The sequence below is a fragment of the Petaurus breviceps genome, unplaced genomic scaffold (assembly GCF_028583685.1).
Source record: "Petaurus breviceps papuanus isolate PSGF00001 unplaced genomic scaffold, PetGlider_PUasm1.0 175, whole genome shotgun sequence".
In the NCBI taxonomy this organism is placed as follows: domain Eukaryota; kingdom Metazoa; phylum Chordata; class Mammalia; order Diprotodontia; family Petauridae; genus Petaurus; species Petaurus breviceps.
Genome location: NW_027185764.1, coordinates 2,518,217 through 2,544,980, shown reverse-complemented (window position 1 = coordinate 2,544,980; position 26,764 = coordinate 2,518,217). Strand labels below are relative to the sequence as shown.

General features: G+C 38.9%; 1 protein-coding gene across 1 annotated transcript in view; it reads right to left on the bottom strand.

Moving 5' to 3' along the window:
• Nucleotides 1-6,790: 6,790 nt before the first annotated feature.
• Nucleotides 6,791-26,764, bottom strand: part of RORB (RAR related orphan receptor B) — a 260,668-nt gene continuing 240,694 nt past the window's right edge. Inside the window, exon 10 of the mRNA XM_069084605.1 lies at nucleotides 6,791-13,253. Coding sequence (XP_068940706.1) covers nucleotides 13,098-13,253 — 156 coding nt within the window. The 3' untranslated portion in view covers nucleotides 6,791-13,097. The remainder of the gene's footprint in view (nucleotides 13,254-26,764) is intronic.

Here is a 26,764-nt window from a genome sequence, read left to right as displayed (position 1 = left end):
GCAGTGGGGAGAGACTTGAGGCAGGCAGACCCACCAGCAGACCCATGCAATATCCCAGGCTGGAGGTGATGAGGGCCTGCCCCAGGGTGGTGGCAGGTTCAGAGGTGAGAATGAGTCCTATTTGAGAGATGTTGCCAAGCTGTACTGGGCAGGCCTTGGATATAGGAGGTGGGAAATAGTGAGGAGTCCAGAATGCCTCTCAGGCTGGGAGCCTGAGGGACTGGGAGGATGGTGCTACCCTACAGTGACAGGGAAGGTGGGAGCCAGTGTGGTGGGCTGGGGGGAAGTTTTTAGGGAAAAGGGAAAGGTGATGAATTCTGTTTCGGACATAGTGAGTTTAACCTGTAACCAACATTATGGCAAGAAGCTTTGGGAACCAGGAGAGCAGGTCAGAGAGCTTAATGGAAGCAATTGTGGTCATGTGTCTCAGTACTACCAACAAGGATCAGCACCTGCTAAAGTTGTTCTCGTTCTCTAAATTTTTGAGGATTTCCCCACTGAGAAACTGCCCTAGATCCGGACTTCTTAAACTTTTTTCAGTTGCTTCCCTTTTCTGCTGCTTTCCCTTGATGTTGTGGACTGAGCTTCTGTACAATGCAAAGTGTGCATGCTTTGTGTTCAGAAACAAGGGTACAGTGAAGTTGCCTGATGCAACACAGAAAAGCACTTCTAGAAATGCCTCCGATTCATTACACATTTGATTTTTAATTAATTTTTGGTTGTTGAGCATTCAGAAACCTTTTATTGTGGACAAATTTTTTTGCAATCCCGAATGGGGTTGAGACCCACAGTTTAAGAAATGCTGCTCTAGATAATATTGTACATGAACATCTTTGCACTAAATATTATAGGTTAGATACCACAATAACCTTTGAAAGGGTAGTGGTTTAAACCTGAAGAGCAGTAGTTTGGAGAAAAAAACATGATTAGTCTTCATAATGGAAGCACACAGTTTTCCTTACTCAGTTGTCAAAGCAGCTAGTGACCCAGCTTTAAGTTCCTTTTTCCTTGTCTTACCTTTTCACTTCTATCTTTCAGATTCATTATCAAGCTGAGAGAATCTCGCACTAGGTGAGACCTCAGAAGCCACCTAGTCCAAACTCCTCACTTTCTAGATGAGGAAATGAAGCCCAGAGAGGTGATGGGACTAACCCGAGGTCATACAGTAATTATCAGAGGTGAGATTTGAATGCAGGTCCTTTTAATCCAAGGCCAATGTCCTTTCCACAAAAGCGTATGGCATTTTCTACTCTTGAAAAGTGTCTCACATTTGTTATTTCATTTGAGCCTCATGACAAGCCTGTGAGGAATGTAGGGTAGGGACTAAGTCAGTAAATGTTGATTAAGCACCTGGTGTCAGGCACTGTGCTAAGCTTTGGAGATACAAAGAAAGGGAAAAAAAGTCTCAAAAAGAACTAGCCTGGTATAAGCAAATGTGTGACCCTGGGCAAGTCACTTCTCTTATTTTTTTCATCTGTTAAATAGAAATGGCATTTCCTGTCTCTTAATTCTAGTGCCTTCCTTCTGTTGATTACTTTCTATTTAGACTGTAAATAGTTTGCTTGCTTGTTTCGTCCCTTAGGAGACTGAGCTGCCTGAAGGCAGGGACTGTTCTGTTCCCTTTTACACTTACACTTTACCTACCTCACTTAGGATAATGATTGTAGCATCATAGAATCAGAGCGAGAAGGGAACCATAGCACTCATCTAGCCGACTCCTCACATTTTACAAATGAAGAAATTGAGGCCCAAATGACTTTCTCGGGGTTGCACTCATAGATAACAAATGACAGAACTGGAATTCCCAAACCAGGACCTCTGACTCCAGGGTTTAGTTGTTTAAGGCATGTCTGTCTCTTCCTGATCCCATTTGGGGTTTTCTTGGCAAAGATACTGGAGGCCTTCTCCAGCTCATTTTACAGATGAGGAAACTGAGGCAAATAGGAGTAAGTGACTTGCCCAGGGTCACACAGTCTGAGCCCAGATTTGGATTCAGAAAGATGAGTCTTACTGACTCTAGGCTTAGCACTCTTTCCATTGTGTCGCATTACAGTACATTATTATATCAGGAGCTGATAACCTATTTTTCAAAGTTATTTCGTTATATTATCTCATCTGATCCTAAAAATTAATCTATGGGAAAAAAACTAACAACACAGACTGGGACAGGTGCTATGATGAGGAGCAGCTAGATGTTGCAGTGGATAGAATGCCAAGCCTGAAGTCAAGAAGACTCATCTTCATTAGTTCAATTCTGGCTTCAGACACTTACTAGCTGTGTGACCCTGGGCAAGTCACTTCACTGTTTGCCTCAGTTTCCTCATCTGTAAAATGAGCTGGAGAAGGAAATGGGAAATCACTCCAGTGTCTTTGATGAGAAACACCCAAACGGGGTCACAAAGAGTCAGACACAACTGACAGGACTGAAAAAAGACAAAGATGTACCTTTTGTATAGTTGAGAAAGTGAGGTTCTGTTAAGATTTGCCCCAGGTAATCAATCAACCACTAAAAAAGTTATTAAGCAGCTATAGCCAGGCACTAAGGCTAGTTTGCAAAATATGTTTCCTTATATCAACCAGATAGGTAGTGTGTGTATTTTAATATATAATTAACACATAATTTTAATACATATTTTTTCATATAAGGAAATTAAGGCTCAGGAAATTTAAGCAACTTGCCTATGATTGTGTCACTTATACGCAGCTGAATGTGGATGTGAAGCAAGGGCTTCTAGTGACAAGTGTAGGCTTCATTTCCTCCCCATCTTATCCGCACATTGTCTTGGGAGAGCCATAGTGACCAGAGCTGAGACAGCAGCTCAGATTTTGGTTCCTTTTTAGTAGGAGGTGGGGGTGTGGGTCGTGGGCTACCTGTGACCTTTAGGCGGCCACACATGGACCTCTCGGTCCTTGATTTAGTAAAAGGGCCTCACTTGAAGATCTAGAGGGTCACAGGTGACCTCCTTCCCCACGTGTGTTTATACCAACATGAGATTTTGGTAGCATTTTAATAAAATATATCAGAGTGGCAGGCTTGGAGCCAGGAAGACCTGAGTGCAGATCCTACATCAGACATTTACTGTGTAACTCTAAGCAAGTCACTTTACTTTCTTCAGCCTCAATTTCCTCACTCATAAAATGGGGATAATATCACTTCACAGGGTTATTGTAAGGATCAAATGAAATAATGTATATAAACTACTTTGCAAACTTTATTTCTTTGTAAATACTAGCTATTTTTAAAAATAATAACAACAACAAAGGTTTCATCTCTTTATATTACTCATTCTAGCTTGGTTTGCTCAGTTGACTAGAACTGCTGAGGCCCAGGTCTTATTTTTAATTCTCAAATGGTTCGGTTGGTTGTACACAGAGAACGCCTCCATTCCAAGGCTTTAGGGTTCATTTTGTCCTTATCCAGGGCCCCTCAGATGTGTGCTACTGACTATAAGCAGACCTTGGAGAAAGAGCGTGGGTAGCTCAGTCCCAGGCCATGACCCCCAAGAAAGAAATTCTCAAAGTACATCTATCCCTGCTGGTCAGTCAACAGCTGGTGAGTCTGTAGCATCATCTTCCAAAGCAAGGAGATAGCCCAGGGTTCTAATTCCTACCAGTTCCCCTTTGGAGGGAGGGAAGGGTTTGCAAACACACCCTTAGGAGTGAGCTGAACTCTCATTTGAAAGGCTCCCTCTTGAATGATTTAAGCAGCTCTTTGAAAATGGGCAATTAGAAACTGATGGGCAGAAACAGGTCTTTAGAAAAATCTGTCAGTGTGGCAGAGATTCCACAAAGGCAACTGTTACTTCAGCCTCTGAGTGACAGCCAGTATGTGACTGACTCCCTCCAATTGGGACTTCACTAGAAACACAAGGCCAGAGCACTTGTCATGACCAACGCTTGAGAACTAGAGGGAATTTTCAAAAGTTTTTTTCTAAGGCTTTCTCTGTTTCTTTGGACCCCATTAGTTTCCATCCGGTTGCACTCTGCCCACCCCCACCCCACACACATTCTATGGAGGTTTGCTCTGAGGTATTCTATACTTGAAACACTTCTATACCAATAAAACCAACTCAAGACTGTTAGAAAAAACTTTTCCTCCCTCAAACCTGCCTTCTACACAGAGAACCTTTGGTTATCCACCATGAATCACAGAATCAGAAAATCTGAGATTTGGACAGGGCCTTATTGGCAATCTAGTCCAATTTACTTCCTGTCCCTACCGTCAGCAGGGATTGGAAATTGAGTCCTAGTTCATGGCTAATGGTTCATTTTGATGGTGGAGCTGCTTCATTTGGGAGAGGGGAACTTGTCTACCCAAAACACAAAATATTAGTGGGGTGGTGAAAATAAGATGAAATATCACTAATATATATGAAAATTACTAATTTTGGGGGGGTGGATGTTTGGTGTAAAGACTACTATATTTCTTATTAGTCTGCTGCAATTGTCTTTTTTTTTTTTATCATTTTTTTGGAGGGAGGGGAGGCAGGGTAATTGAGGTTGAGTGACTTACCGAGGGTCACACAGCTAGTAAGTATTAAGTGTCTGAGGCTGGATTTGAACTCCAGTCCTCCTGACTCCAGGGCCAGTGCTCTATTCATTGTACCACCTAGCTGCCCCTGCAATTACCTTTTAACCAATGGACCAATGTATGTAGTCTTTGATGATTTGTTAGTTTCAACTTCGGTACAGAAGATTTTACTCTCCCAGTAATATATTTCAAGGGTCCGTTTCTGATTTACATAATAGATTGGGAGGGCTCTGGCAGCCCAGAGTCATGATTTGTACTAAAGTCACATGCACAAAAGAAACTGAAAGTGCTTACTTCTTGAGGTTTTCCTTCCTGCCCTGGGATATGCCTTTCCTAGCCCAGGTCTACATGGTCATAAGTACTTCCGGGAAAATAAAAATAAATCCTATTTATTCACTGGCCTGGAATTTAGAAAAATTACAGTGGTGCTGATAAGGAAAATTCACCAAGATCGTTTCTAAAGCCAGAAGCTTTCACATCTTCTATCCTTACAATGAAAGAAGTGTCAGGCAGCAATTTTTTTTTTCATTTTTTCATTTTTTAATTTTGTTCAGCATTAAAGGAACTTCATAAACATTGATTGTCATTTACAGAAAACATTCAGAAATCATGTGTGCATTATCATGGAATGCTAACAGTATTCAACTAATAATTTACAAGACATAAAATAAGACGAAAACCTATTACATTCTAAAGTAATATAAAACCTTTTTATTTGACAGGGAGTGCTGTTGTATTCTAGTATATTTATGATTAAAAAAACCTCAATGCTTACTTTCTAAATGACTCAGGCTGTAGTTTTACTCACATACACATAAATTAGGGCTTATATATTAAACAAGGAGAGAGAGAGAGATCAGAAAACTGCAGATTCAAAAACTATATATGTCACTGGATTCATTTGTGGTTTGCCTTTGACCTCTATAGGCCAATAAAAATACATTATTATAATACAATTAAGCTTCAGAAAAAAAAATCAGTGTTGACTATAGGAGGCATTTTTCTTTAGAAGGTATTTCTTGTTATGCTTTTTTTTTAGAGTGAATAATATATATATATTTTTTTACATACTTTTCTTTCGGCAATGCAGCTTTTATACATTACCAATAGTGGTGAGCATGCTTAGTAAGAGAAGCAAACCACACCCCTCCCCTCCCCCACCCCTTAAGATACAGCAATGACAAATATCTACAGCCAAGCACCAAATAGCCCATGGTTTGAACAGCTGGGGGACTCAATGTCGTGCTTTACCCTACCAAGAACAGTTGGGAATAAGATAAAAAACATTAAACCTTTGAAAGTTGGAAGTATATGAAAATCATTTTCTCTCATAATCCTAAAAGCAAGGAAGCATTGTCAGGGATTTCAAAAATATTGGAAAGATTCATTTAAATCTAAATATCTTTTTTTTTTTATAAATCGATCATCATAAAATACTAGTAATTTAAAGTTATATTTGGGATGCAGGAAAAGCATCCAAGTGCATTGGACTTGCTCCTGCCTGTGTTGCTATAGCCATTGATATCCTGGTTCTCCCTTCCCCTCAACCTCTCCCAAACCCTCCCCTATGTTCTTGAAAACATTTTATTTGGTGAAGGTCAGTTATGGCTTCAGATTGCAGTGAAAGAGTGATCTGACCTCAGGTTTTTAATAAGAAATGAGTGTGTACAAAAATATTTTGCTCGTCAGAAAGCAGACCTTCTCCTTCAGATATTTCATACTGAAAAATCTAGAAAAGCTAAATTCTGCAAGGACAGATATACTTGCTCAGGCAACCTTTGTTCATTCTTCTCTTTGATAGTTCTCAAATTGTCTGGTTCAGGTACATTTTGCAGATCTTAGGATGATATTCAGCACCCAGACCCCCCCTGGGAGCACATTTCATTGATAGCCCTGTCCTTTTATCAGGTGGTGGCATACAAACAGAGGCGTACACGTAAAACACGTATAGTTGGTCAGAATGCTTCCCTATCCCAATCGGTTTCCATTAAAAACTGAGTAGCACATGACACTCATAGGAAGCAAGTACAGAATTTGCTTGTTGGTATTCTTTTTCCCCTCTAAAAAATTGTTACAAAGTCTTATGCTTAAACAGAGACATAGAAAAAATCAGTGTATTCACTGTCCTGAGATATTTACAGCAAAAATTACAGAGACAGTGTAAATTGTATTAGACCTTCCACAAGCATATATTAAAAGTAATTACATCTGAAAAAATATTTTTATTTTTTCTCTACATTTCTACAATACATACTCAGGGTTTTGTTTTTTTTGTTTGTGTGTGTGTGTGTGTGTGTGTGCGTGCCCTCCCCCCATTTCTTTCTTTAGTTAGTTAGATGAGAGGCAGGTGGACAGTGATTAAAGATGGATTTTGTAGCTTTCCAGATACCTAATTGATGTATGTATGTGCAAACATGCACAATTGACCATATTCATACTGTAAAGATATAGGTAGGTATGCACATGTTTTCCACAGGTCACAGCCACGATAGCATTATTTAATATGATGATCATCCTTCCCAGCTAGGGCAAGAACATCCCCTGTTTCAATGAGCTCGGTTTTGCAGACATAATCCAGTTTTCTCTTGTGCTTGATTTGTGGTCACAAGTAAAATCACTGATCTGCTCTCTCTGGTTTACTGGAGGTCACACTTTTAGTCATGCAAGAGGCAAAGATTCTTTATTATAGCCAATTTACTTGGTAGTTAATTCAGAGGCTTGGGAAAAAAAAGTGCATGAACAAAATCCCCATCTGTTGCCCAAGAATGCAAGGTCCATACTATGGGTTGATGGAGGGTCAAATGAGTATTATTCTATTATTAAATCTTCAGATAAAAAGGGAAAGTCCCACACAGACACATTGAAAGAAAAACACATACTCACACAAAACATAGTGCATTTGAATCTCGAAAGAAGCTGCCAAATGTATCTAGTTACTTAGTTTTATTAATCTGGGAGGCTAGTCAAGACAAAAAGAAGCATTTTTTAGTAGTTACTATTAAATAAAATAGCCATCAGTCTGTTTTCTAGTTGTCCAACTGGTCTCTACCTATATCTCTAGACTGCTGGAATTTGCTACTTCTGATAGTTTTAGAATAACATAGAAACCAAATCGACAAAAAAAAAAGGAATAAGAGAAAAAAATTCCATTTTGCCAACTGTCATTCTGTTGTATCTTTATAGAGGTGATCCACTGAAACAGGACACATTGAATAAAATGATGCTTTCAATGGACTGTACCTACCCTATTGCCCATGTAGCTGTAATAATCAAGGACTATGGCCACTTCCCGAAACAACCAAATGCTTCCTCACTTCAACAGTATCCTCTATGATCAGCAGCAGCTTCCTCCCGTAGTTTGAAGAGATATGTAACCCACTGTTACATCTCTGGCAGATGGTGGCTTTTTGTCTTTAATTTATAGGAGACAGAGTGCAAAACATTTTCATTACAAACAGATACCTTAATACTCTTACTACTCTATCTACTGATGTCTCCTTACTGTGTAGTCTGTTTTCATGACCTGGGATGTACAAGTACATAGATAGGCTTCTGAATTAGCTGTCAGCACTATTAATCTCATTGGACTCAAAGATCCCTTGAAGAAAATAATTACTGAATAATTCTTCCTTCTGTTTTCACCTTAGCAAGGGAATTCTTCTTCCTATAGTAAACAGAATGGAAGAAAGACCTACAACAAAAGCAAAGATAGACAGAAGCTGTCTTGATCCCACAATGCCAGGCTGGTGTGTTAATTGCTTTAGCAGTGAATAAGCTTAGTGAGCCAGAAGGCTCAGTGGATAGTGCACTGGTTCTGGAGTCAGGAAGATCTGAGTTCAAATTTGACCTCAGACATTTACAAGCTCTTTGATCCTGGGCAAATCATTTAACTCTGTTTACCTTGGAGACAGCTAAGTCATTCAGTGTATTGAGTGTTGGGTGTAGAGTCAGGAAGACCCGAGTTCAAATCCGACTTCAGATACTTACTAGTTAGGTGACTGGGACACTTAACAAGCCACTTAATCTCTGTTTGCTTTCATCCACTAGAGAAGGAAATGGCAAACCATTACATTATCCTTGCCAAAGAAAACCCACAGACAGTATTGAGCTCTACAATCCATGGGGTCACATGACTGAATGACTGAACAACAACAAGCTTAGAGTCAGTCCTTGGGACACTAGCGCTCTGTTGGGATTCTGGCCTCATACATTGTCACATGGGCAGTTAGTTGCCTAAAAATTCTTCTCCATATACGGTTTGGTTTGAAATGCTGCACAGTTCTAAGTAGTATAGGATAAACCATAAGGGAAGTTGCCAACAAAAATTATACTAGATCCTTGCCATAACATGATCTGATAAATAATAACAGCAATACCATAGTATTTGGTTGCCTTGGATTCCCCAAAGGGATCTAGCTGCTTAGAATTTGCCTAGGAGATCTGAAGCATTGAATTTAGAGTCCAAAGACCTAGGTTTGGATCCTGATTCTGCCCTGTGAGACCTTGGGCAAATAATTTTATCCTTCTTAGCCTTGGTTTCCTGGAATAGATGACTTTTAACTCTAAATCTGTGGTTTTGCCTTTAAAACAGTCCTATAACATGGACCCATGGGGATGATACCCTAAAACTCCTTTAGTGAAATTAGTTGTAGAGCTAGCTTGGAAAACTTTTTGGTCCAATATGACTTGAGTCCCAGACTAGGTTATACTGATAGTTTAGCCTCAGACCCTGATAGCTGGCAGTGAGAAGGGATCAGCCAGGTCTGTAATAGATTACTCTGTCATTTTCCACCCAACTTTTGTTCTTCCTCCTTTAATACTGCCACCAGGAAGCTGGGGAAACCACACTTTGTTTCCTGGCCTGACAAATCAAATCAATTGCCCCTTTGCTCAGGACCTGTGTTGCCAAACCTGGTTTTACTAGGAGATAAGCCGTGGTATTAACAGGGTGGTTTGTTTCTTTTTCTAGTCAATAGACTTCAGAGAAGGGGGCTGAGCTGTCTTTAGCCAGCATGCTATGTGGGGAATGATGGCTATAGCTTCTCAGTGAATTGAGGAAAATAGTGACAGCGAATTCCGGTTACAAGCATGTAGTGTCTAATAGCTGGCCTGAAAGCCTTGTCTGGTGGGGGAAGAAAGGGAAGTCGCTTATTGGAGTCCATTTTTAGTGCTTATGATTTTGTTCAAATTTTTTTCCTGTTTTTTTTTTCCTCCCCTCATTCTTGATGTATAAATATATATATGTATATATTTTTTAAAATGAAACATCCCTGAGTGGAATACAGTGCAACATCTGCATTAAGCAGTGATTGTCATTTACAAAGAGTGAATTAGAAAGGATAGAATGTGGCTTCTCTGTTGTCTCATGTTTATTGTATCACGAATATGTCAGATAATTGTTGGTTCTCATGGAGAAGGGACAAAGTGCTTGGACATAGTGTGATATAGTTATTGGCTAAGCAGGGCCTAAGGGAAAGAAAGCTGCTCATACCAGGTGTCAATTTCTTCACAGATGTGTTTTGAAGAGGTGCTCAAAAAGGTATAACAGATTTCAGTGCTACTTACAGCACGACTCGATTCTCTCTGTGCCAGATTTGGATTTTTCACAGTATCCTACAGCAAAAAATTGAAGTATTTTCTCCAGGTCCTGAAGTGGACATCAGAGTGTTGATTCCTTTGGTCTCTTATCTTGGCTGGTGGGATGCGTGATGGGTCAGCTAGATTTAGTTCTTCTCCCACAGCTACAAAAAGCCACCAGCTTTAAAGTTTCAAACCAGCTCTAGGAAATGTGGAAAACTACTCTAGTTCAAAGCTACATCCTCCAGAGGCAAGTGTGGGGGAGCAGTCCTTCTACAAACTCACCTATGGGACTAGGGCAGGGGAAAAAAAGCACACACACACATACGTTCACACACACATACGTTCACACACACAAATACGTTCACATGCACACATACATTCACACACACACACATGCTCTGCTTCTTCATAAATTGAGTCAATTAAAAACCTCTTGGGGAAAATGAAGGAAGCATATGATTCCCAGTGCAACTGAGTAAGAATTAAAGGCCAACAATGGAAAACAGTAGGATAATGGAACTAGGAAAACAAAGTTTGACATAAGTTCAAAGCTCAAAGGGAAACACCAGGCAGACACTTAGAGCCTTTCCTATCACAAGCCAATCATAAAACATCTATTGCATTTGGAAACGGCTTGGTTTAATGGAGTGCCTTCTATTACCCTGTTTTCCTAGCAATCAGTAAAGTAATCTTTCCATTAGAAGGAAATATGACTCTTGGAATTAATTCTTTATAGAAAGCGCTAGCAGGAGTGACATTTACGCCAAAAAGAATTGAGTCCCTGTAGCAGCATAATAAGCCGTCTACAGCTGTCTTCTTCGACACCCAAGGTAATTTGGTTCAATGTAGTTAAATTAATTGAATATAACAGTAGTTGAGAATGAGATTCATTATTTTAAAGCCTTTTTTGTTTCCCCCTATCGGTTTGGAATTCATCAATCATTAGGGGAAAAAAGCCTCCGGTTTCGATCTGGAAAAAGGCAAATGCCACCATTCTGATTATCTTTGAGTTCTTATGTGAACTGGAGAAAGCTAACCTCAGGAGAGTATAAAGGCTAAAAATCCAAGTTTCCACTGATGACTGACTGCACCTAGCTAAAAGACACAGGCATCCTTCCCTCTGCTGTGGGTCTCTCCTCTCCCAGAGGAAAAGGCCATCTTTTAATGAAGTGGTAGCTTCTGTTAATTTACAAAAGGATGGCATAATTTTCATTATTTTGTACACCAAGTCTCCCCGCTCCTGATCTTCCATGAGATCAGTCAATAGAGAACAGGCGTAGAAGACTCACTTGGAGTTTAATTTCTTTCTGTGGAACAATCCGATGAGGAGTAAAGGGAGAAGTGAGGATTAATGTACCATCAACCTAACTTCTCTGATCCTGAAATCAATACTATGTGACCTTCAGATGCACTGACTCTATAGCGTGTGTGCATACATACATACATGTGTATGTATGTATGTATTTATTTGGGTTCATAGACTGACTGTGTATTTTGAAATGTACTCATGTCTTTAAAAGGCTGAACAAGTGATACTATTTTAGTGTGCTTGGTTTTTAAATATAGTTTAATTCTAAAACAAGATGTCTTTTAAAGACTTTTATAGTAAGTCAATTACTGTTCCACTTTTGTAAAATATGGTCTGAAGGTTTTAAAGAGATAGAGGCAGAGACAGAGAAAGACTGAGAGACAGAAACTGAATGAGAGAGAAATAGAGGCGGGGATAGAGTGAAGCCCCCAGAACTATAGAGGGTACACATGTGGAAATTTAGGTTTATTGCAGCTCTTTCTTATATATGAAAACAGTGAATCCCAAGAGCTGATTCTTTGCCCGGTAATCACTCATGCTACTTTTACTTCATCTGAATAGTTCCTAGAACTAAATACTTGCATAAAATGGCATCAACACCCCTGTGTTTTCATTGGTCACATCACTTTTTTTTTTAATGAGTCTGAGTTTGCTGGTGATTGCTCTCCATAGTCTATATTCCTCTTCTGATGCTATAATTTACTCTGAGGAGAAATCCCTTTTCTAACTAGAGATTTGGGAAAAAAGGAAAAAAAATTGCATTTTCTAGTGGGAAATATCCAATATTTATTGTGTTGGGTCAAAAACTTTTCCAGCCACAGGTCCCCATAATATTATCTGTTGCCTGATTCTTAGAACAGGAAAAAAAAAATTGTACTTTCCATCTGAACCATCCAGACAAGGCTTTTTTGTACCATGGCTACAAATAGAATTGTTAGTATAGAGACTGTCTATTGCATCCACTACTTTTTGTACATGGATTTCAGAACATTGATACCATCCTGCCATTGGCTATGGATGGCTAAACTCTGGTTGGCAAAGCAAAAATCCAGATTACTCAACATAAAGCTAACACGTTACACGGAGGGTAAATAATACAAGAAAGCCTGACTGAACATCCTTTGCAAGTAGGCATGGGATTTTAAGCCACAGTAGATGTGCATGTATAAGTAATAGTCATATATAATATATTCACATATTATATACTTATTACATACATGCACAACACTTTCCAAGACAGCTACAAATTTCCACATGCAATTAACTATCTAAAAACATAGAAATAGGTAAGTCTAATAAGTGGAATTTTCTTAAATTATATCTGAACAATAAACAGCAAGAGTAATAATGTAAGGTACCGCTCTGTTCTCATTTTTTTTATCTACAATAAAATTCTATGAACAGTTGTCTCCCAAAACATACCCCAATAAAATTAAAAAAAGATAACACCCAGTGTCCTATATTTGTATATTTATGGTCAGTTCCAAAAAAAAAAAAAGAGCCCCACTCAGGTGCATATTTACATTCTTCAAACTGTAGCGGTGAAAAATAATTCTATTAAGTGCAGGACATTCCTAGTGTTGCAGTAGTGACATTTTTCATAAGTCTTCATGAGCGCATTGCTTTTGCCTTAAGAGCGACGCATTCCAGAACCACATGACAGCTCTGTGCTCTCCTTCATTTGCAGACTGTGGTACAGTCAGGGTTGAAAAGCTCCTTATATAATGGAGGAAACAGTGTGTTCACTATATCGGGATGAGATTGCTTAAATACCTGCAGTTTCTCTCCGTGTAAGTTGCAAACTGCGGTGATAGTCGGTATCTTGGCTATCAACTGTGTAAGGAAAGAAAAAGAGAAAAGAAAAGGGAAGAATTAGTTTAAAAAGTTGGTCATTGTCTTCTTTTTGGAGTTGATGTCTACAGTCTGAGTCTTTTTACAGTGGCACCAGATGAAACCAAATGATTGGGGTTAAAGGTGTGGGGTGGAGTAGAGCAGAAGATGCCAGAAAGAAGAAAGCCAACTCCCATGTGGCAAGTCAACAAGTGTTTACTATGTGCCAGGCACTTGGCTAAATGCTGCGATATAAAAAAGGCAAAAAAAAAAATTCCCTGCCCTCTAGGAGGTCACAGTCTATTGAAGTAGACAAGTAATCATGAAAAAAATAAACAGGATAAATTGGAGCTAATCTTAGAGGGAAGATACTAGCGTGAAGGGGGATTGGGAAATGCTTCTTGTAGAAAGAAGGTAGGATTTTTAGCTGAGATTTGAAAGAAGACAGGAAATTCAGGATGTGGAGATGAGGAAGGAGAGTTCAGGTTGGAGCCTATAAGAGAAAAATCATGCAATAGATGGATGGATTGCTGCATCCGAGGGACAGATCAAAGTAGGCTGGTTAAGATTTTTTGGGGGGGGATCTGATTATACATTTCCCAGAGATTTTATATGACACCCAAGTTTGCATTTTATAAAAGGTTCTTATAGGCTGATTTTAGTAGAGAAGGCTTCAAATTCTCTCAAGCAGTATCCCAAGGTTTATCAGGACTGCCTTACTCTGAAGAAAATTTTCTAATGGAATGTATCTAGACTCTGTCCCCAAAAGACAAATGATATAACCCAAGTTTACATATGAGAAGGACTCTTCAAGTCTCTTTAGATCAGTTTAGAATTAAATACATAAAGCAATGTATACAATGATAGAACTGTTGGAAGGGATCTTTAAGCTTTTTGGGTACAATGTTCTTATTTTACAGATGAGGAGATGTAAAGATGAAGTGACAGGTCCAATGCCACATGGCTAGAAAGTAGTAGTCTGCAAACTCAAACCCGATTCTCTTGATTCCTAGACCACTGATTATTTCACTATGTTACAGCATCTTGTACATGCATGGGAGAATCAGACTATGGAAATATAAAAATGATACAGAAAACTTCTTGACTAGTGTACAAAAGTTCTTGCTTTCCAAATAAACTTTGATTATCCATAATGTTTTATAGATTTAGAAGACATCAAATCCTAGTTTTTATCCATACTTGGAACCCCTTATAGTCCAGTATTGATTTTCAAAGTAATTATTTTGATCTGCATAATAAAATAGGAAGCAGTATTGGGTAGTGAAAGAAACAGTTGATATTGGAGTCAGAGGACCTAGATTCAAATCTTGGCTTTGCTATTTCTTCCCTGGGTGACCTTGGGCAAGTCACTTAATTTCTCTCAATCTCAATGACCTCCTGTGTAAAATGAGGATGTTAGACTAAATAGCCCCTGAGGTTCTTCCTGGCTCTAAATCTGCAATTTTCAGTAACTTTAAAGATACAACAAAATTGTTCAATTTGTGAAAAGAGGAAACCGACACTTAAGTGTGAGCATCTCTTGAAAGACAAAAGATGACTAACAATGAGATTTGTCAAAGAGGCTTCCTGTAAGGTGTTCTCCTTCCTCCCCATTCCTGCTGTTATCCTTATTCATTCACTTGCTTTTATAATGACCTTCAAAATAAAGGAGGAAATAGACAATGGAAAAGTTTCAGTGTCAACTATACTTGAGCTTTTTTCAACTTTGATATTCTGAAGTCAGACATTTCTGCTTTTTTCTTTCTTTCATCCAGTAACTAATGAAATTATACTTGTATAGCTAATGGTTTGAAAATGGCACCAAGATCATAGATGTTGATTTGTATTAAAAAGAATACAGAACAGACAGTGTAACATGGGGAGTCAAACTCTTTAACAAAGCCACCTCCACTGCTGATAGAAGTTGGCATGTAAAAAACAGGGTGATGGTTGTTTACAGAAGGGTTAAGTTGGATGTGAGAGCAGATGTTCCTTTGTTGCCCTATGGTTCTAAATATGCTACTGTGGCTTTTTCTTTTGCATATTGACTAAGTAACACCCAATTCATGTGTAAAGAAAGAAAAATGATGAAAATATAGAATTGTGCGAAGTAGAATCACTTGGGGAAATAATAATTGAATTCCACTAACCAGTCAATATTCCACCCAAAGAAGATTGGCAAAAGTAATTTTAGGAGAGGCCATTCCATATCACAGTTCTTGATAAAAGTGTGCATGCTGAGGTCTCAGATCACTTTCTGAAACTTTCCTTGTTTGAATTAGCAGAACTAGAGCTTATTTATGAATAAGCTAAGATTTCTTATCTTATCTTCTGCTACTCAAACTCCTTAAACTTTGCAACTCATATTAGACATTAAGAGTGGAACTGGCCACTGTGCTAAATGCAGCTTTTCAGAGGGTGGGTCCTGCGGCTCAAGTGGTCTTTCCCAAGAGTCAGGTTGGAAAAACAAAATCACAACAATGAGGCTGTCTCATTAGTTCTATTAATTCAACAAGGGATATGTAGTTAAAGTGACTAAATGCTCTACAGAGCATTGCATTTAAGTATGATCCCCTTCAAGGAGGGAGGTTGCAGAAGTCTTACTACATTTGTACAGTCATGTCCAACGCAAAGCATTACCATTGGTATTTTGCAATATCAGCAAATACTTTTTAGCCAAACTCTAATATGAAGTCACAAAAATTTACTATAATTTTGTTTAGTTGGCCACCAATTCATACCATCAATTCTGTGGAATTAACTGTTCTTCTTTAACCTAATTTTGCCTAATATTATGTTGTTATAGACCTAGTTAGTGACTTGAGATGGTCATACCTAGGCAGTAAAGAGGCTGTGGGGGCAATTAACTAATTGTAGGGCTCAACCTGACATTTAAATAGCATCTCTGAATCCTGAAACTGAGAAAAACCCCAACAACATGATTCTAATCACAATTATACATATTTATATATAGTAGTTTACATATATATATATATATACACACACATATATAGTAGAACAGAAAAGGAAGATTGTATATGAAAGCATGAAACTCTATTCCATATTGCTTATTAAAACAACAACTACGTAAGAATCCCAGGTTACTTTCACAACTGTCATGCTTGACCAACTGAGCCTCATTCTTTCAATTTGAATGATTAAAAAAAGTTTTATTGGTGCTTTTTTATTTCACTGTCAATTACCAAACAAAATCTACCCCACCCCCTTCACTGCCAAATAGAATCCTTCTTCTGAAAAAAGAAACATTGGTGGCTAGGTGGCACAGTGAATAGAGCACCAGCCCTGCAGTCAGGAGGACCTGAGTTCAAATCTGGCCTCAGACACTTAACAGTTACTAGCTGTGTGACCTTGGGTAAGTCACTTAACCCCAATTACCCTGCCCTCCCCCTCCAAAAAAAGCAAAAAAAAAAGAAAGAAAGAAAAGGCAAAAGAAAAAATAAATACAGTTATGAAAACAAAGTAACACATTGACCCTGCCATTCTCCTCTTGTCACCGCTTCCCTATAGAAAGGAAGTATATTTCATCATTAGTAATCTGGACTATGTACTGTCTAAACTTGGACATTTCATTGATCTCAATTCTGATATTCTTTAGTGTTTTCACTTACATTATTATAGTTATTGTGAATATTGTTTTGGGTGGTATATAATTCACTTACAAAATACTCGGGATCATTTTGAAGGTCTCTATGGGTTAGTTTATATAGGGACATCTTGTAATTTCATGGGAAAAAGGTAATAAAATCAGTTCTTGGTTTAAATAAATGTGGGAAAAGCAGAATCATGGATTTCTAGTTTTCTCACATTGATTCAAATGAGTAATTGATTTTATTAACCAGTGATTTGATGAAGCATGATACATTCTACTACTATTTATAAAGCATTTTAATTTCTTTGGTATAGAGTACTGCATTAATATATTTTAGCCAATGATGAATTTATAGAAAATCAATATGTTTAGAATGAGGGTTGGTATTTTATCTTTATTGTTGGTTGTTGGCACCTGCAAAATTGATGATAACCTATTTTTAAAAAGCAAATGCAGATTCTTTTTATTTTATGTGAAAAGCCAGGGCCTAAGATGATGCTCATTCTAGACTTTGACCTCCCCCTTCTTTTGGTGTGGCTCCAAGCCATCTGGACTATTGCTTGTGTGGAAAAGGGGTCTGATGCTGATGATACAATTCCTTTTGGATTTTCCATGACAACAAATAATAAATGAGAAGAAAATCCCTCTATAAGCCTATGTGTTATGGACTTGGTAGTTTTAAAAGTCTCTAATAAGCTGTTGAAATAGAGGCTGCAATGGGAGAATACAAAGTTCAGCCTTAGACTTGAGAAACAATTCTGCAGGATGCCTCTCAGGAACAGCAGCATCTTCTGCCAGGGCCCAGAAGGGTCTACTGAAGGAAGCAGCAGGCAGTCACTTATTGTTCATTAATATTATGTAGTACAGCAGGGGAATGTGCATTTCAAAGGGAGGCCAGGAGCAGCCTTAGCAGCACTTAATGGCACAACAACTTTTCTGACAGCTGCAGAGGTGATTCAGATGCTCTCAGAGAAGGGGGGGAGGGTGGGACTGGAGGTTCCAAAATGTAAGGAAATTCCTTCACTTTTGATATAATCACACCATCAAGACAACAAAGAGAGTCATTTTAAGTTTGCTTCATTTGCACAAGTATTCCCTTATAACAATGAAGCTTTGGTTATATCTATAGAGGTTGTCAATATGGAAAAAAAATCTTTTTTGAGGATTGAGAATATTCCTTTGTTCTTCCCTAGGAAGTGTTTTCTGAGAAAATTAATAATTTTTGAAACTTGAGATAATAGGAAATTGAACCAGCTATTTCAACTGATGTGGAAAGAATGGAAGCTGGAGCCTATGGTCTTGGTTCACAAGGGGCATCTAGAATGTTGAGGTGCCTAACCCTTATATGCATCCCTACCCCATAACTGGTATACAGCTAAAGTATGGTAAAAGCTTCAGAGACAACAAACAGGCTCCTAGGAGCCTGGATCGAGAGCTGGAAGGGACCTAAGAGGTCATCAAGTTCAAACTCCTCATTCTACAAATGATGTCTAGAGAGAGTGATGTCTCACCCAAGGTCATGCAACTAGTAAGGCCCTGGTATGGGATTTGAAAACACTTCCTTTGTTTTACCTGTGTGGATCCTAACAGAAGTATGTCTCCTTCTGACTTGGACATTTTTGCTGCTTCTTAGGTCACTGATGGCTCCCTGTTAATTTTTGAAAGGTTTTTTTTTTTTGCTTTTTGGAGGGGGGAAGGCAGGGCATTTGGAGTTAAGTGACTTGCCCAAGGTCACATGGCTAGTGTTAAGTGTCTGAGGCCGGATTTGAACTCAGGTCCTCCTGGCTCCAGAGCCCGTGTTGTATTCATCATACCACCTATCCGCCCCATCTTTTTTGAAAGTATTAATGCTGAACTTAGTGTGGATATGTGATTCATTTATCCCATTGCAGCTCAGAACTCTTAATATTATCAGATCTACCTCAGTTTCCCTTAGTAGCTGGGACTACAAATATCCACCACTGCACCCAATTATCACTTGACGTTGACCACATCATAATCCTTGAAACTATATTTTCCCATGGCTTTGGTGATGCTGAACTATCTGGCTTGCATCCTATGCTTCTAAGTACCCCTCTTTGTCTTCTCAACTTGTTTGCCTTTCATTAAATGTCTTCTCTTCAACTGTCTTTTCTTTATCCACGTCCCTTTTCTCAGAGACCTCATCTACTTTGATCACTTTAACAACTGCCTCTATGAAGATGGCTCCCAAGATATTTCCAGCCCTGACCTCTTTCTAGAGTCTAGCATTTACAATTGCTTGTTGGATATTTACACTTGAATATTCCTGTTTTATCAAACCAGCTCTTTTTTCTGATGTGTTTATTCCTATTAAAAGTACCACAATTTTTCTATGACCAAACTGTGCCATCATCTCTAACTCTTCATTCTTCCTTCACAGGGATCGTTTTGTTTTTGCCTTTGTATCTCTGGCCCATAGCATGATACCTGCCGAATGGAGGTGTAATATCTTGCCTAAGGTCACACAGGTAGTAAGTAGAAGATACGGTATTTGAAACCATGTGCTTTGATTCTCCGCATGGGTAATGACAGAAAGTATTAACATGGGTGGGCAGATAGGTGGTGCAGTGAATAGAACACTGGGCTTTGAATTGGGAAGACATCTTCAGGAGTTCAAATTTGATCTCAGACACTTACTGTGTGACTCTGGGCCAGTCTCTTAACCCTATTTGCCTCAGTTTCCTCATCTGTGAAATAAGCTGAAGAAGGAAAAGGCAAACCACTCCAGGATCTTTGCCAAGAACCCCCCCCCCCATGGGGTCACAAAGAGTGGGATATGACTGAAATGACTAAGCAATGACATTAACATGGTAACATATATCTGGTTCATTTATTCTCCTTGTTTATTTAATTGTTGAACTGAATCTTTCTGTTCAATTCTCCATAATCTCTTGTGGTCTTCCATCCCTTCTTTTCTCTTCCAACTGCTAGAAAGCTCATTTAAGATTTTGTTATACTGTTCTTGAATCCCACGATAGCTTTCCCCCTTATCCTGACAGAAAAACATCCCTTCCCCCTAAAATGTCACTTTGATCATGTCATTCTTCTCTCCAAAAATCCTTAGTGGTTCCCTGCTGTTTACTGAGTAAAATACAAGTAAAGTAAACAAGTAAAAAAAAATAAACAAGTAAAGTAAACTAAATAAAATAAAATACTTAGTTGTGGATTTGGGGATTTCCATAATCAATCCAAAAGTATTTATCTTATAAGTACCTACTTATGTGCTGGGCAAAATCTATCCCCAATCTACCTTATCTTCTATTATTCACCTCGCTTCTAGCCAAACAGGTCAATTTTGCATCTCCTGAACATACTTCATGCTTCTCACTTCTGGGTCTTTGCATTGCTGTCCTCTCTGTCTGAAATGTTTCCTCCTCAAAACACTATCCATTCCTCAAGATTCAGCTCAAATGCTAACTCCTTCATGAAACAGTAACCAATTTTATCCCAACTGGAACTTATCTTTCTTGAACTCTTATAGCACCCCTCATCTGTACTACAGATCACAATGATGGGAATGAATGCATTTCCCAAATGATCAAAACAGTATCATATACTGCCTTTCATTTTAGTTACTAGTGTATAAAGCTTGTCTCTTTTCAATATGCTTGAAAAAGCCCCCCAGAACCTCGGGCATATTTGTATACCCACAGCATGCAGCATGGCGGCTTCCATGTGGCAGAGGCTTAACAAATATGTCCTGAGTAAGTGAATGAAGGTGGTATGTAAGGATATTACTCCTCATCTCCCCTTGGGAAAGACAGAAGTCCTCTGGGCCACAATTTCCTTATGTATAAAAGGAGGAAATTCGGTTGGATATCTCAGATCTCTCCAAGGGCTAAATCCGTAATTGAACTCTACTTTTGAATAGGCTTGAAGCATGAACCCCGAGTTGAGTCCTGGATTCTAGCTCTCTCTCTCTGCCACAAAGTTGTCAGATTTTGTATGATCCACTTTGGATATGTTTCCTCCCGTGTTTAGAAAAGGAATGGTAATCGACGATCTCCAATGTCTTTTTTCAATTCTAAATCCTCGTTCTTACCATCTATCCCGAGTTAGGATTCTTTGTCTAATTTATTACTAGAACTTCAACTCAGGGGGCCTCCATTTTTTCATTTGCAAAATGGGAGGGTTGATTAGTATCTTTTTTTCAAGACTAGATCTCCCTAGCTGACCCAGGCTGGAAATACAGCAGTTACTTGCAGGCATGAATCTGTTGCTGACTGGCACAGAATCTTGGACCTACTCTGTTTCCAGACTACGCTGGTCTTAGTCTTCCTTGGGCAGCTGGGTTGCCCTCCACTCCTAAAGATTCACCATATTGGTGACAGACTTAGTTAGTGTGGACACTGATCAGCCTAACCTACTGCAACTCAGATCTTCAGAGTTCAAGCCCCCAGGTAGAGATTACAGGACTTTGTCCATCAGGCCTGGATGACTATCTCATTTCCAATACCCCTTTTAGCTCTCATATCCTAAATAAGAGCAAAGTACAGGATTAGAAAATCTCGGACTCTGTGTCTATTGCTACAATATTGTCACAACTGGGCAAGTTACCCTCCTGTCCTCCTTAACCCGTTTCCCCTCCTGCCATCCTTCGTTTCCTTTTATCGTCAGGACAGGAAGAAGGGGATTTATACTTTCCTTTACTAATGAAAAATTCAGCCTTGAGAAAAGACTCATCAATGATAGCAGCAGTCACACCTGTCTTTTTTTCTTTTTCTTTATTACTTACAAGCATAGGTCTCACGCTGACTCATTTTCAATTCCAGGGCACAAAAAAAGTTACTTGGGAGTGCTTAGGTCCTTCACATTCTGATCTCCCAAGAAGAAAGCAACTCAAAGTGAACTCACAATTGTCTCCAAACAAAAGGTTAGTGAGAATGAGGAATGCTCCCTGAACGCAGGTTCTTTATATGCTCTACTTTGTGACTTTGGGGCCCAGAACAACATAAACCAGGTGACTTTATTTTAGGTCATGTTATTTCAAGTCTATGACAGAGGCAAATTTTAGACTCTTCATTCTCTTTCTGTATCAAGCGACATATCCAAAGAATCCTTAGAACAATCACATTGAGCACATAATTCATGAACCTAGACTAAATAGGGTCCAGAGAAAGAGATTTATTTTCCTTACAGAACTATAACATTTTAGAATTGGAAGGACCTAAATCTAAAAGGCCATTTATTACAATCTCCTTAATTTTACAGATGAGGAAACTCAGGCACAGACAGTGAAAGTGATTTTCCCAAGGTCACATAGCAGCAGATGTGGAACTAGAATCCAGGACCCCTGCCTTCCAAGTTCAGGTCTCTCTTGGATCTGCCTAGAAGTGGACCTTTTCAAAGACAGCAGAGATTGGGGTAGCTAGGTGGAGCAGTGAATAGAACACTGGCCCTGGAGTCAGGAGGACCTAAGTTCAAATTCAGACTGAGACACTTGACACATATACTAGTCGTGTGACCTCAGGCAAGTCACTTAACCCCAATTGCCCTACCCTTTCCCCTCCAAAAAACAAAACAAAACAAAGACAGCAGAGATCAGGGGAAAATACACATTGAAAATTATGAAAGGAAAAATTTTCCATCACTGGGGAATAAACAAGTACTACTTAGGAGAACTAAGTGAAGATGGTGGATTTCCATAGTGGGTACTCTTTTCTAGTAAGGATCTCTTCATAAGAAGGTGACTCCCAGAACTGTTATTTTAAGGACATAGAGACCATTAACTCTGAAACTAACCTTGGATCAACAGAGTATCCTGAGTCAAGGGTCCACCAAATTTTTCAGAGTCTGTTAATGAATAATAAGCCTTATAGCCAAATTCAACTTCCGTACTCTACCATTTACACCTGACAAATACATAGGATCATAGATTTATATCAGAAATTGCTCCACAGGTCATTTTATTAAGTCCCTTATTTTGAAGGTGAGGAAACTGAGGGACAGATATGTTAAAAGTCTTGGCCCATTCCACACTAGTAACTGGAAGAATTAGAATTTGAAACCAGACCTTCTGAAAACAGTCAGTGCTTTTTCCATTATACCATTGCTCTTTCCTAGCATGTGTGCTGCCTAATCAAAGCCAGGAGACAGATAGACCCCATCCTCTGGTGTCAACGCTGTAAGGGGCCTTTTCAGAGGCATCAACACATTGGACAGATAGCAATATAGCATCAATGCAATAAGAATAGTGATGTTGGTTACCAGTTCATGTTTCTAGTGAAGCCACATCATATAATGAATAACCGGAAGACTTTTCACCCTCATTATGGTCTCCAACCACTTCTTTGTTCAGTTCTTTCCCGGGTTGTTTATTACCTAAGCACTGGCTACCCTTTCCTTTCTTCTTTGTCTCTGCCCTTAGTGAATTGTTTCACTTCTAATCTTCTCTCTATACTCAAATCCTTTGTCCCTTTGTCCTAATAGTGATCATGCTGTGGGTAGCTTAGGTGGTGTAAAGATAATGGTAATTTTTAGATCTTCCCTGTCCCTTAATAAGCCTAAGGGAATTTGAAGACCTCCCCTGCTTTGAAAATAAACTCTGCCCCCTAATAGGCTGAATGTGATTACTTGGAACCTGTGGTGGGAGGAATTTGCTGAAGGGGTGGAGCAGAGCCCACAGGAAACTGGGAGTCAGAGCAAGCTAGATGGTTGGAAGGAGAGCAGACTTACCAGGGAGACAGGCTGGAGAGTTAATATTGGTCTTATGTTGGTGTTTGTGGGAAGGCTAACGGGTGGTGTGGCTCTCTGTGCTATTATGGCTTATTAACTTCTTTGCTACTGTGATGGAATTGGCTTACTGGTTTTGGGATTTGGTTTTCTGGTATCTGAATAAATGTTTTGTTTCTGTATTTTATATGGAGATTCTGTTATATTTTGTGATCGAGCACCATGCAGTTATATTTATAGTGACTGTGGGTGCTGTGAATATTGCATTGGTGCTATAGGTGGTAAAGTGGGTAGAGATCTGGGCCTGGAGTCAGGAAGATCTGAGTCCAACTCCAGACTCAGACACTTTACTACCTGTATGTCTTTAGACAAATGACTTACTGTTTGTCTCTGTTTTCTCATCTATAAGATGGGGATGACAATAGTACACACTTCCCAGAGTTGTTGTGAGGATAAAATGAGATAATATTTGTAAAGTGCAACACAGTGCTTGGAACATACTATGGAAATGCTATTATTATTATTATTATTATTATTATTACTATGCCCTGTAAAACCCCAACCTTTGATTACCCTCACCATCTGAAACCTTTGCAGGAATTAGAATGTCTTGTCCAAAGATTAGCAAAGAGTTCAGTCTCTCAGGATCATAGAATGTGTGGAGGTAGGAAGGGCTTTGAATGCCAAACAGAATTTATATTTGATCCTAGAAGTAATAGGGAACCACTGAATTTTAATTGATTAGGGAAGCAATATAGTCAGATTTGCACTTTAGGAAAATTGAGTGGGAAGAAACTTAAGGAAGAGAGATCAATTAGATGGTTATCATAATAGTCCAGATGAAAGGCAATGAGGGTTTGACCTGGGGTTATGGCTGTGTGAGTGAAGAGAAGGGGACATGTATGAGTGATATTGTAAAAGTAGAAATTTGGATTGGATTTGTGTGGGGTGAGGGCAAGTGAGGAGTTGAGTTTGACACTGAGGTTGCAAGCTTGGGGGATTGGGATAATGGTGGAGCCCCTGAGACAAAACAACTCTGATCAGCTTAAGGATTCTGGTCCAAGTAATGACCAATGGTGATTCTAATGGACCCATGATAAAAAATGCTACCCACTTCCTCACAGAGAGGTAATAGACTCAGTGAATACCGAGGCATATCTTTCTCAGACAGGGTCAAAGTAGAGATTTGTTTTGCTTAATTATCAATACTTGTAGAAGGATTTTGTGTCACTTCTTTTTTTCTTCTCCCAATGAGAAAGGAGTATGAAAGAGAAAAAAATGAATTTTTGCTCATTGAAAAAATAAAATAAAATTAAAATCTTCTGACATTGCATTTTTACTGGCTGTGCCCCATGCCTAAATTCTCTTCCTCATCTCTGTCTTAGGCTTCCTTCAAGTTCCATTTGAAATTCTACCTTCTACAAGAACCCTTTGTTGATCTCTCTTAATGCTACTTCTTTCTTTCTGCTTATTATCTCCAGTTTATGCTGTGTAGCATTTTTACCTAATTTGCATATCTGTCCTTCAAACTGCGATTTCCTTGAGAGTAGGGACTATTTTTTGCCTTTCTTTGTACTCTAGCAGGTAGAACAGTGCCTGGCATATAGTAAGTGCTTAATAAATGTTTGTTGACTTGATCTGAGTCCTGTGGAGTTTGTTATAATGGTATTCTGCTTATGCATGCAAATGTGAAATCTACATGAATACATAGATTTTTGCCTGTAGCACTTAAATCCCCCCCCCCCCTTTTTATAGAAAGGAAGTCAAGAGCTGGATCCAATTCTGAGTAAGAGAGTTTTAATGATGAAAAATAAGGTAAAGAAGTTGTCTCAGATTCAGATAAGCTGGAGGTTTATTTTTCAGTTTTTTTCTCTTTATACCCATATAAAGTAACACCATGAAGTAAAAAAAAAAAAAGAACATAAAAAGAGATATTGGATTTAATGTTCTTTCTAATTTGAACCCTAAAACAACTATTTTATCTGTTTTTGTTTTTTTTTTTTGGTGTGTGTGTGTGTGTGTGTAGGGGGATGTTCCTTCTCCTGAAAATAACCTTCTCAAAGTTGTTGCAAGGTTGCCCCTGTTTAACAAGGCAGATCCAGGAAGCCTATATTATATATTATGTTATGTTATGTTTTACATATGTGTATATATATACACATATATATGTATATATATATATATATATATATTCCTTGGGACACTATGTTACTATATTATTTTTAAATCCTTCTGGGATAGGATATGCTACAGTTTTCCCTGGAAATATTCAACTAGATTCTTAACATTGAAAGATACATAGAGAACAATTTGTCCAGCCTCCCACCCAGTGTAGAAATCCTTTTCACAATACTTCTTATAGATAACCATCTGTTTCAACATTTCCAGTGATGCTAAGTTCACTTCCTGAAGCTACCCATTCCACGGCTAGATAGCTCTAGGAATTAAAGCTTTCCTTCCATTTAGCCTAAATTTATATCCCTACACTTCCCAACCACTGGTCTTGGTTTTGGTTTTGCACATTTGTCAAACACAGAACAGATTTCGTCCTCTTTTACATACTGTAATGGGAATGGGCATTTGAAGATCTTCCCTGCCCCTTAATAGGTTTAGGTGAATTTGAGGACCTTTCCTGATTTGAAGATAAACTCTGTCCCCTAATAGGCTGAACATGGTCACATGGAGCCTGTGGTGGGAGGCTTGTTTTTCAGGAAAGCACAACTTTTGTTAGTTTGTAGTCAAGTGGGTCACAAGGGTTGTGATAAACCTGGAGAAGGCTATATATACTCCCTGATGTGAAGTTTTGCTTTGGGGCTCACTTGGGGGAGAGTTGTATGATTTGGCCAGATGAGACTCTGGGCAGCCATTGAGCCCCAGCCTTGAAAACCCAGATGTTGGTGCTTCTCTCTCTGGTGACTAACTGTATGTATGGGATGGTCAGACAGCTAGAAGCCCTGTCTGTTGGTCTGCTGAATTTTGTTATTTTCTCTGTCTGTTTTTTTGTCTTCTTTGTAACTTATTTGTATTCTCTGAAGTTCAGGGTGCTTGCTTTTTCCCCTGAATGAGGTAAATGATATATGTTTGATTAAATTAAGGCTGTTAACCCTTTTTGAGTTGCTTTCCTTTAGAAAAGCAGATTGAAGAACCTGTGCTAGCAGCCCTCCTGGGCATGCTAGGTTGCTTGCCACTACACATACTCTCCCTTAAAATT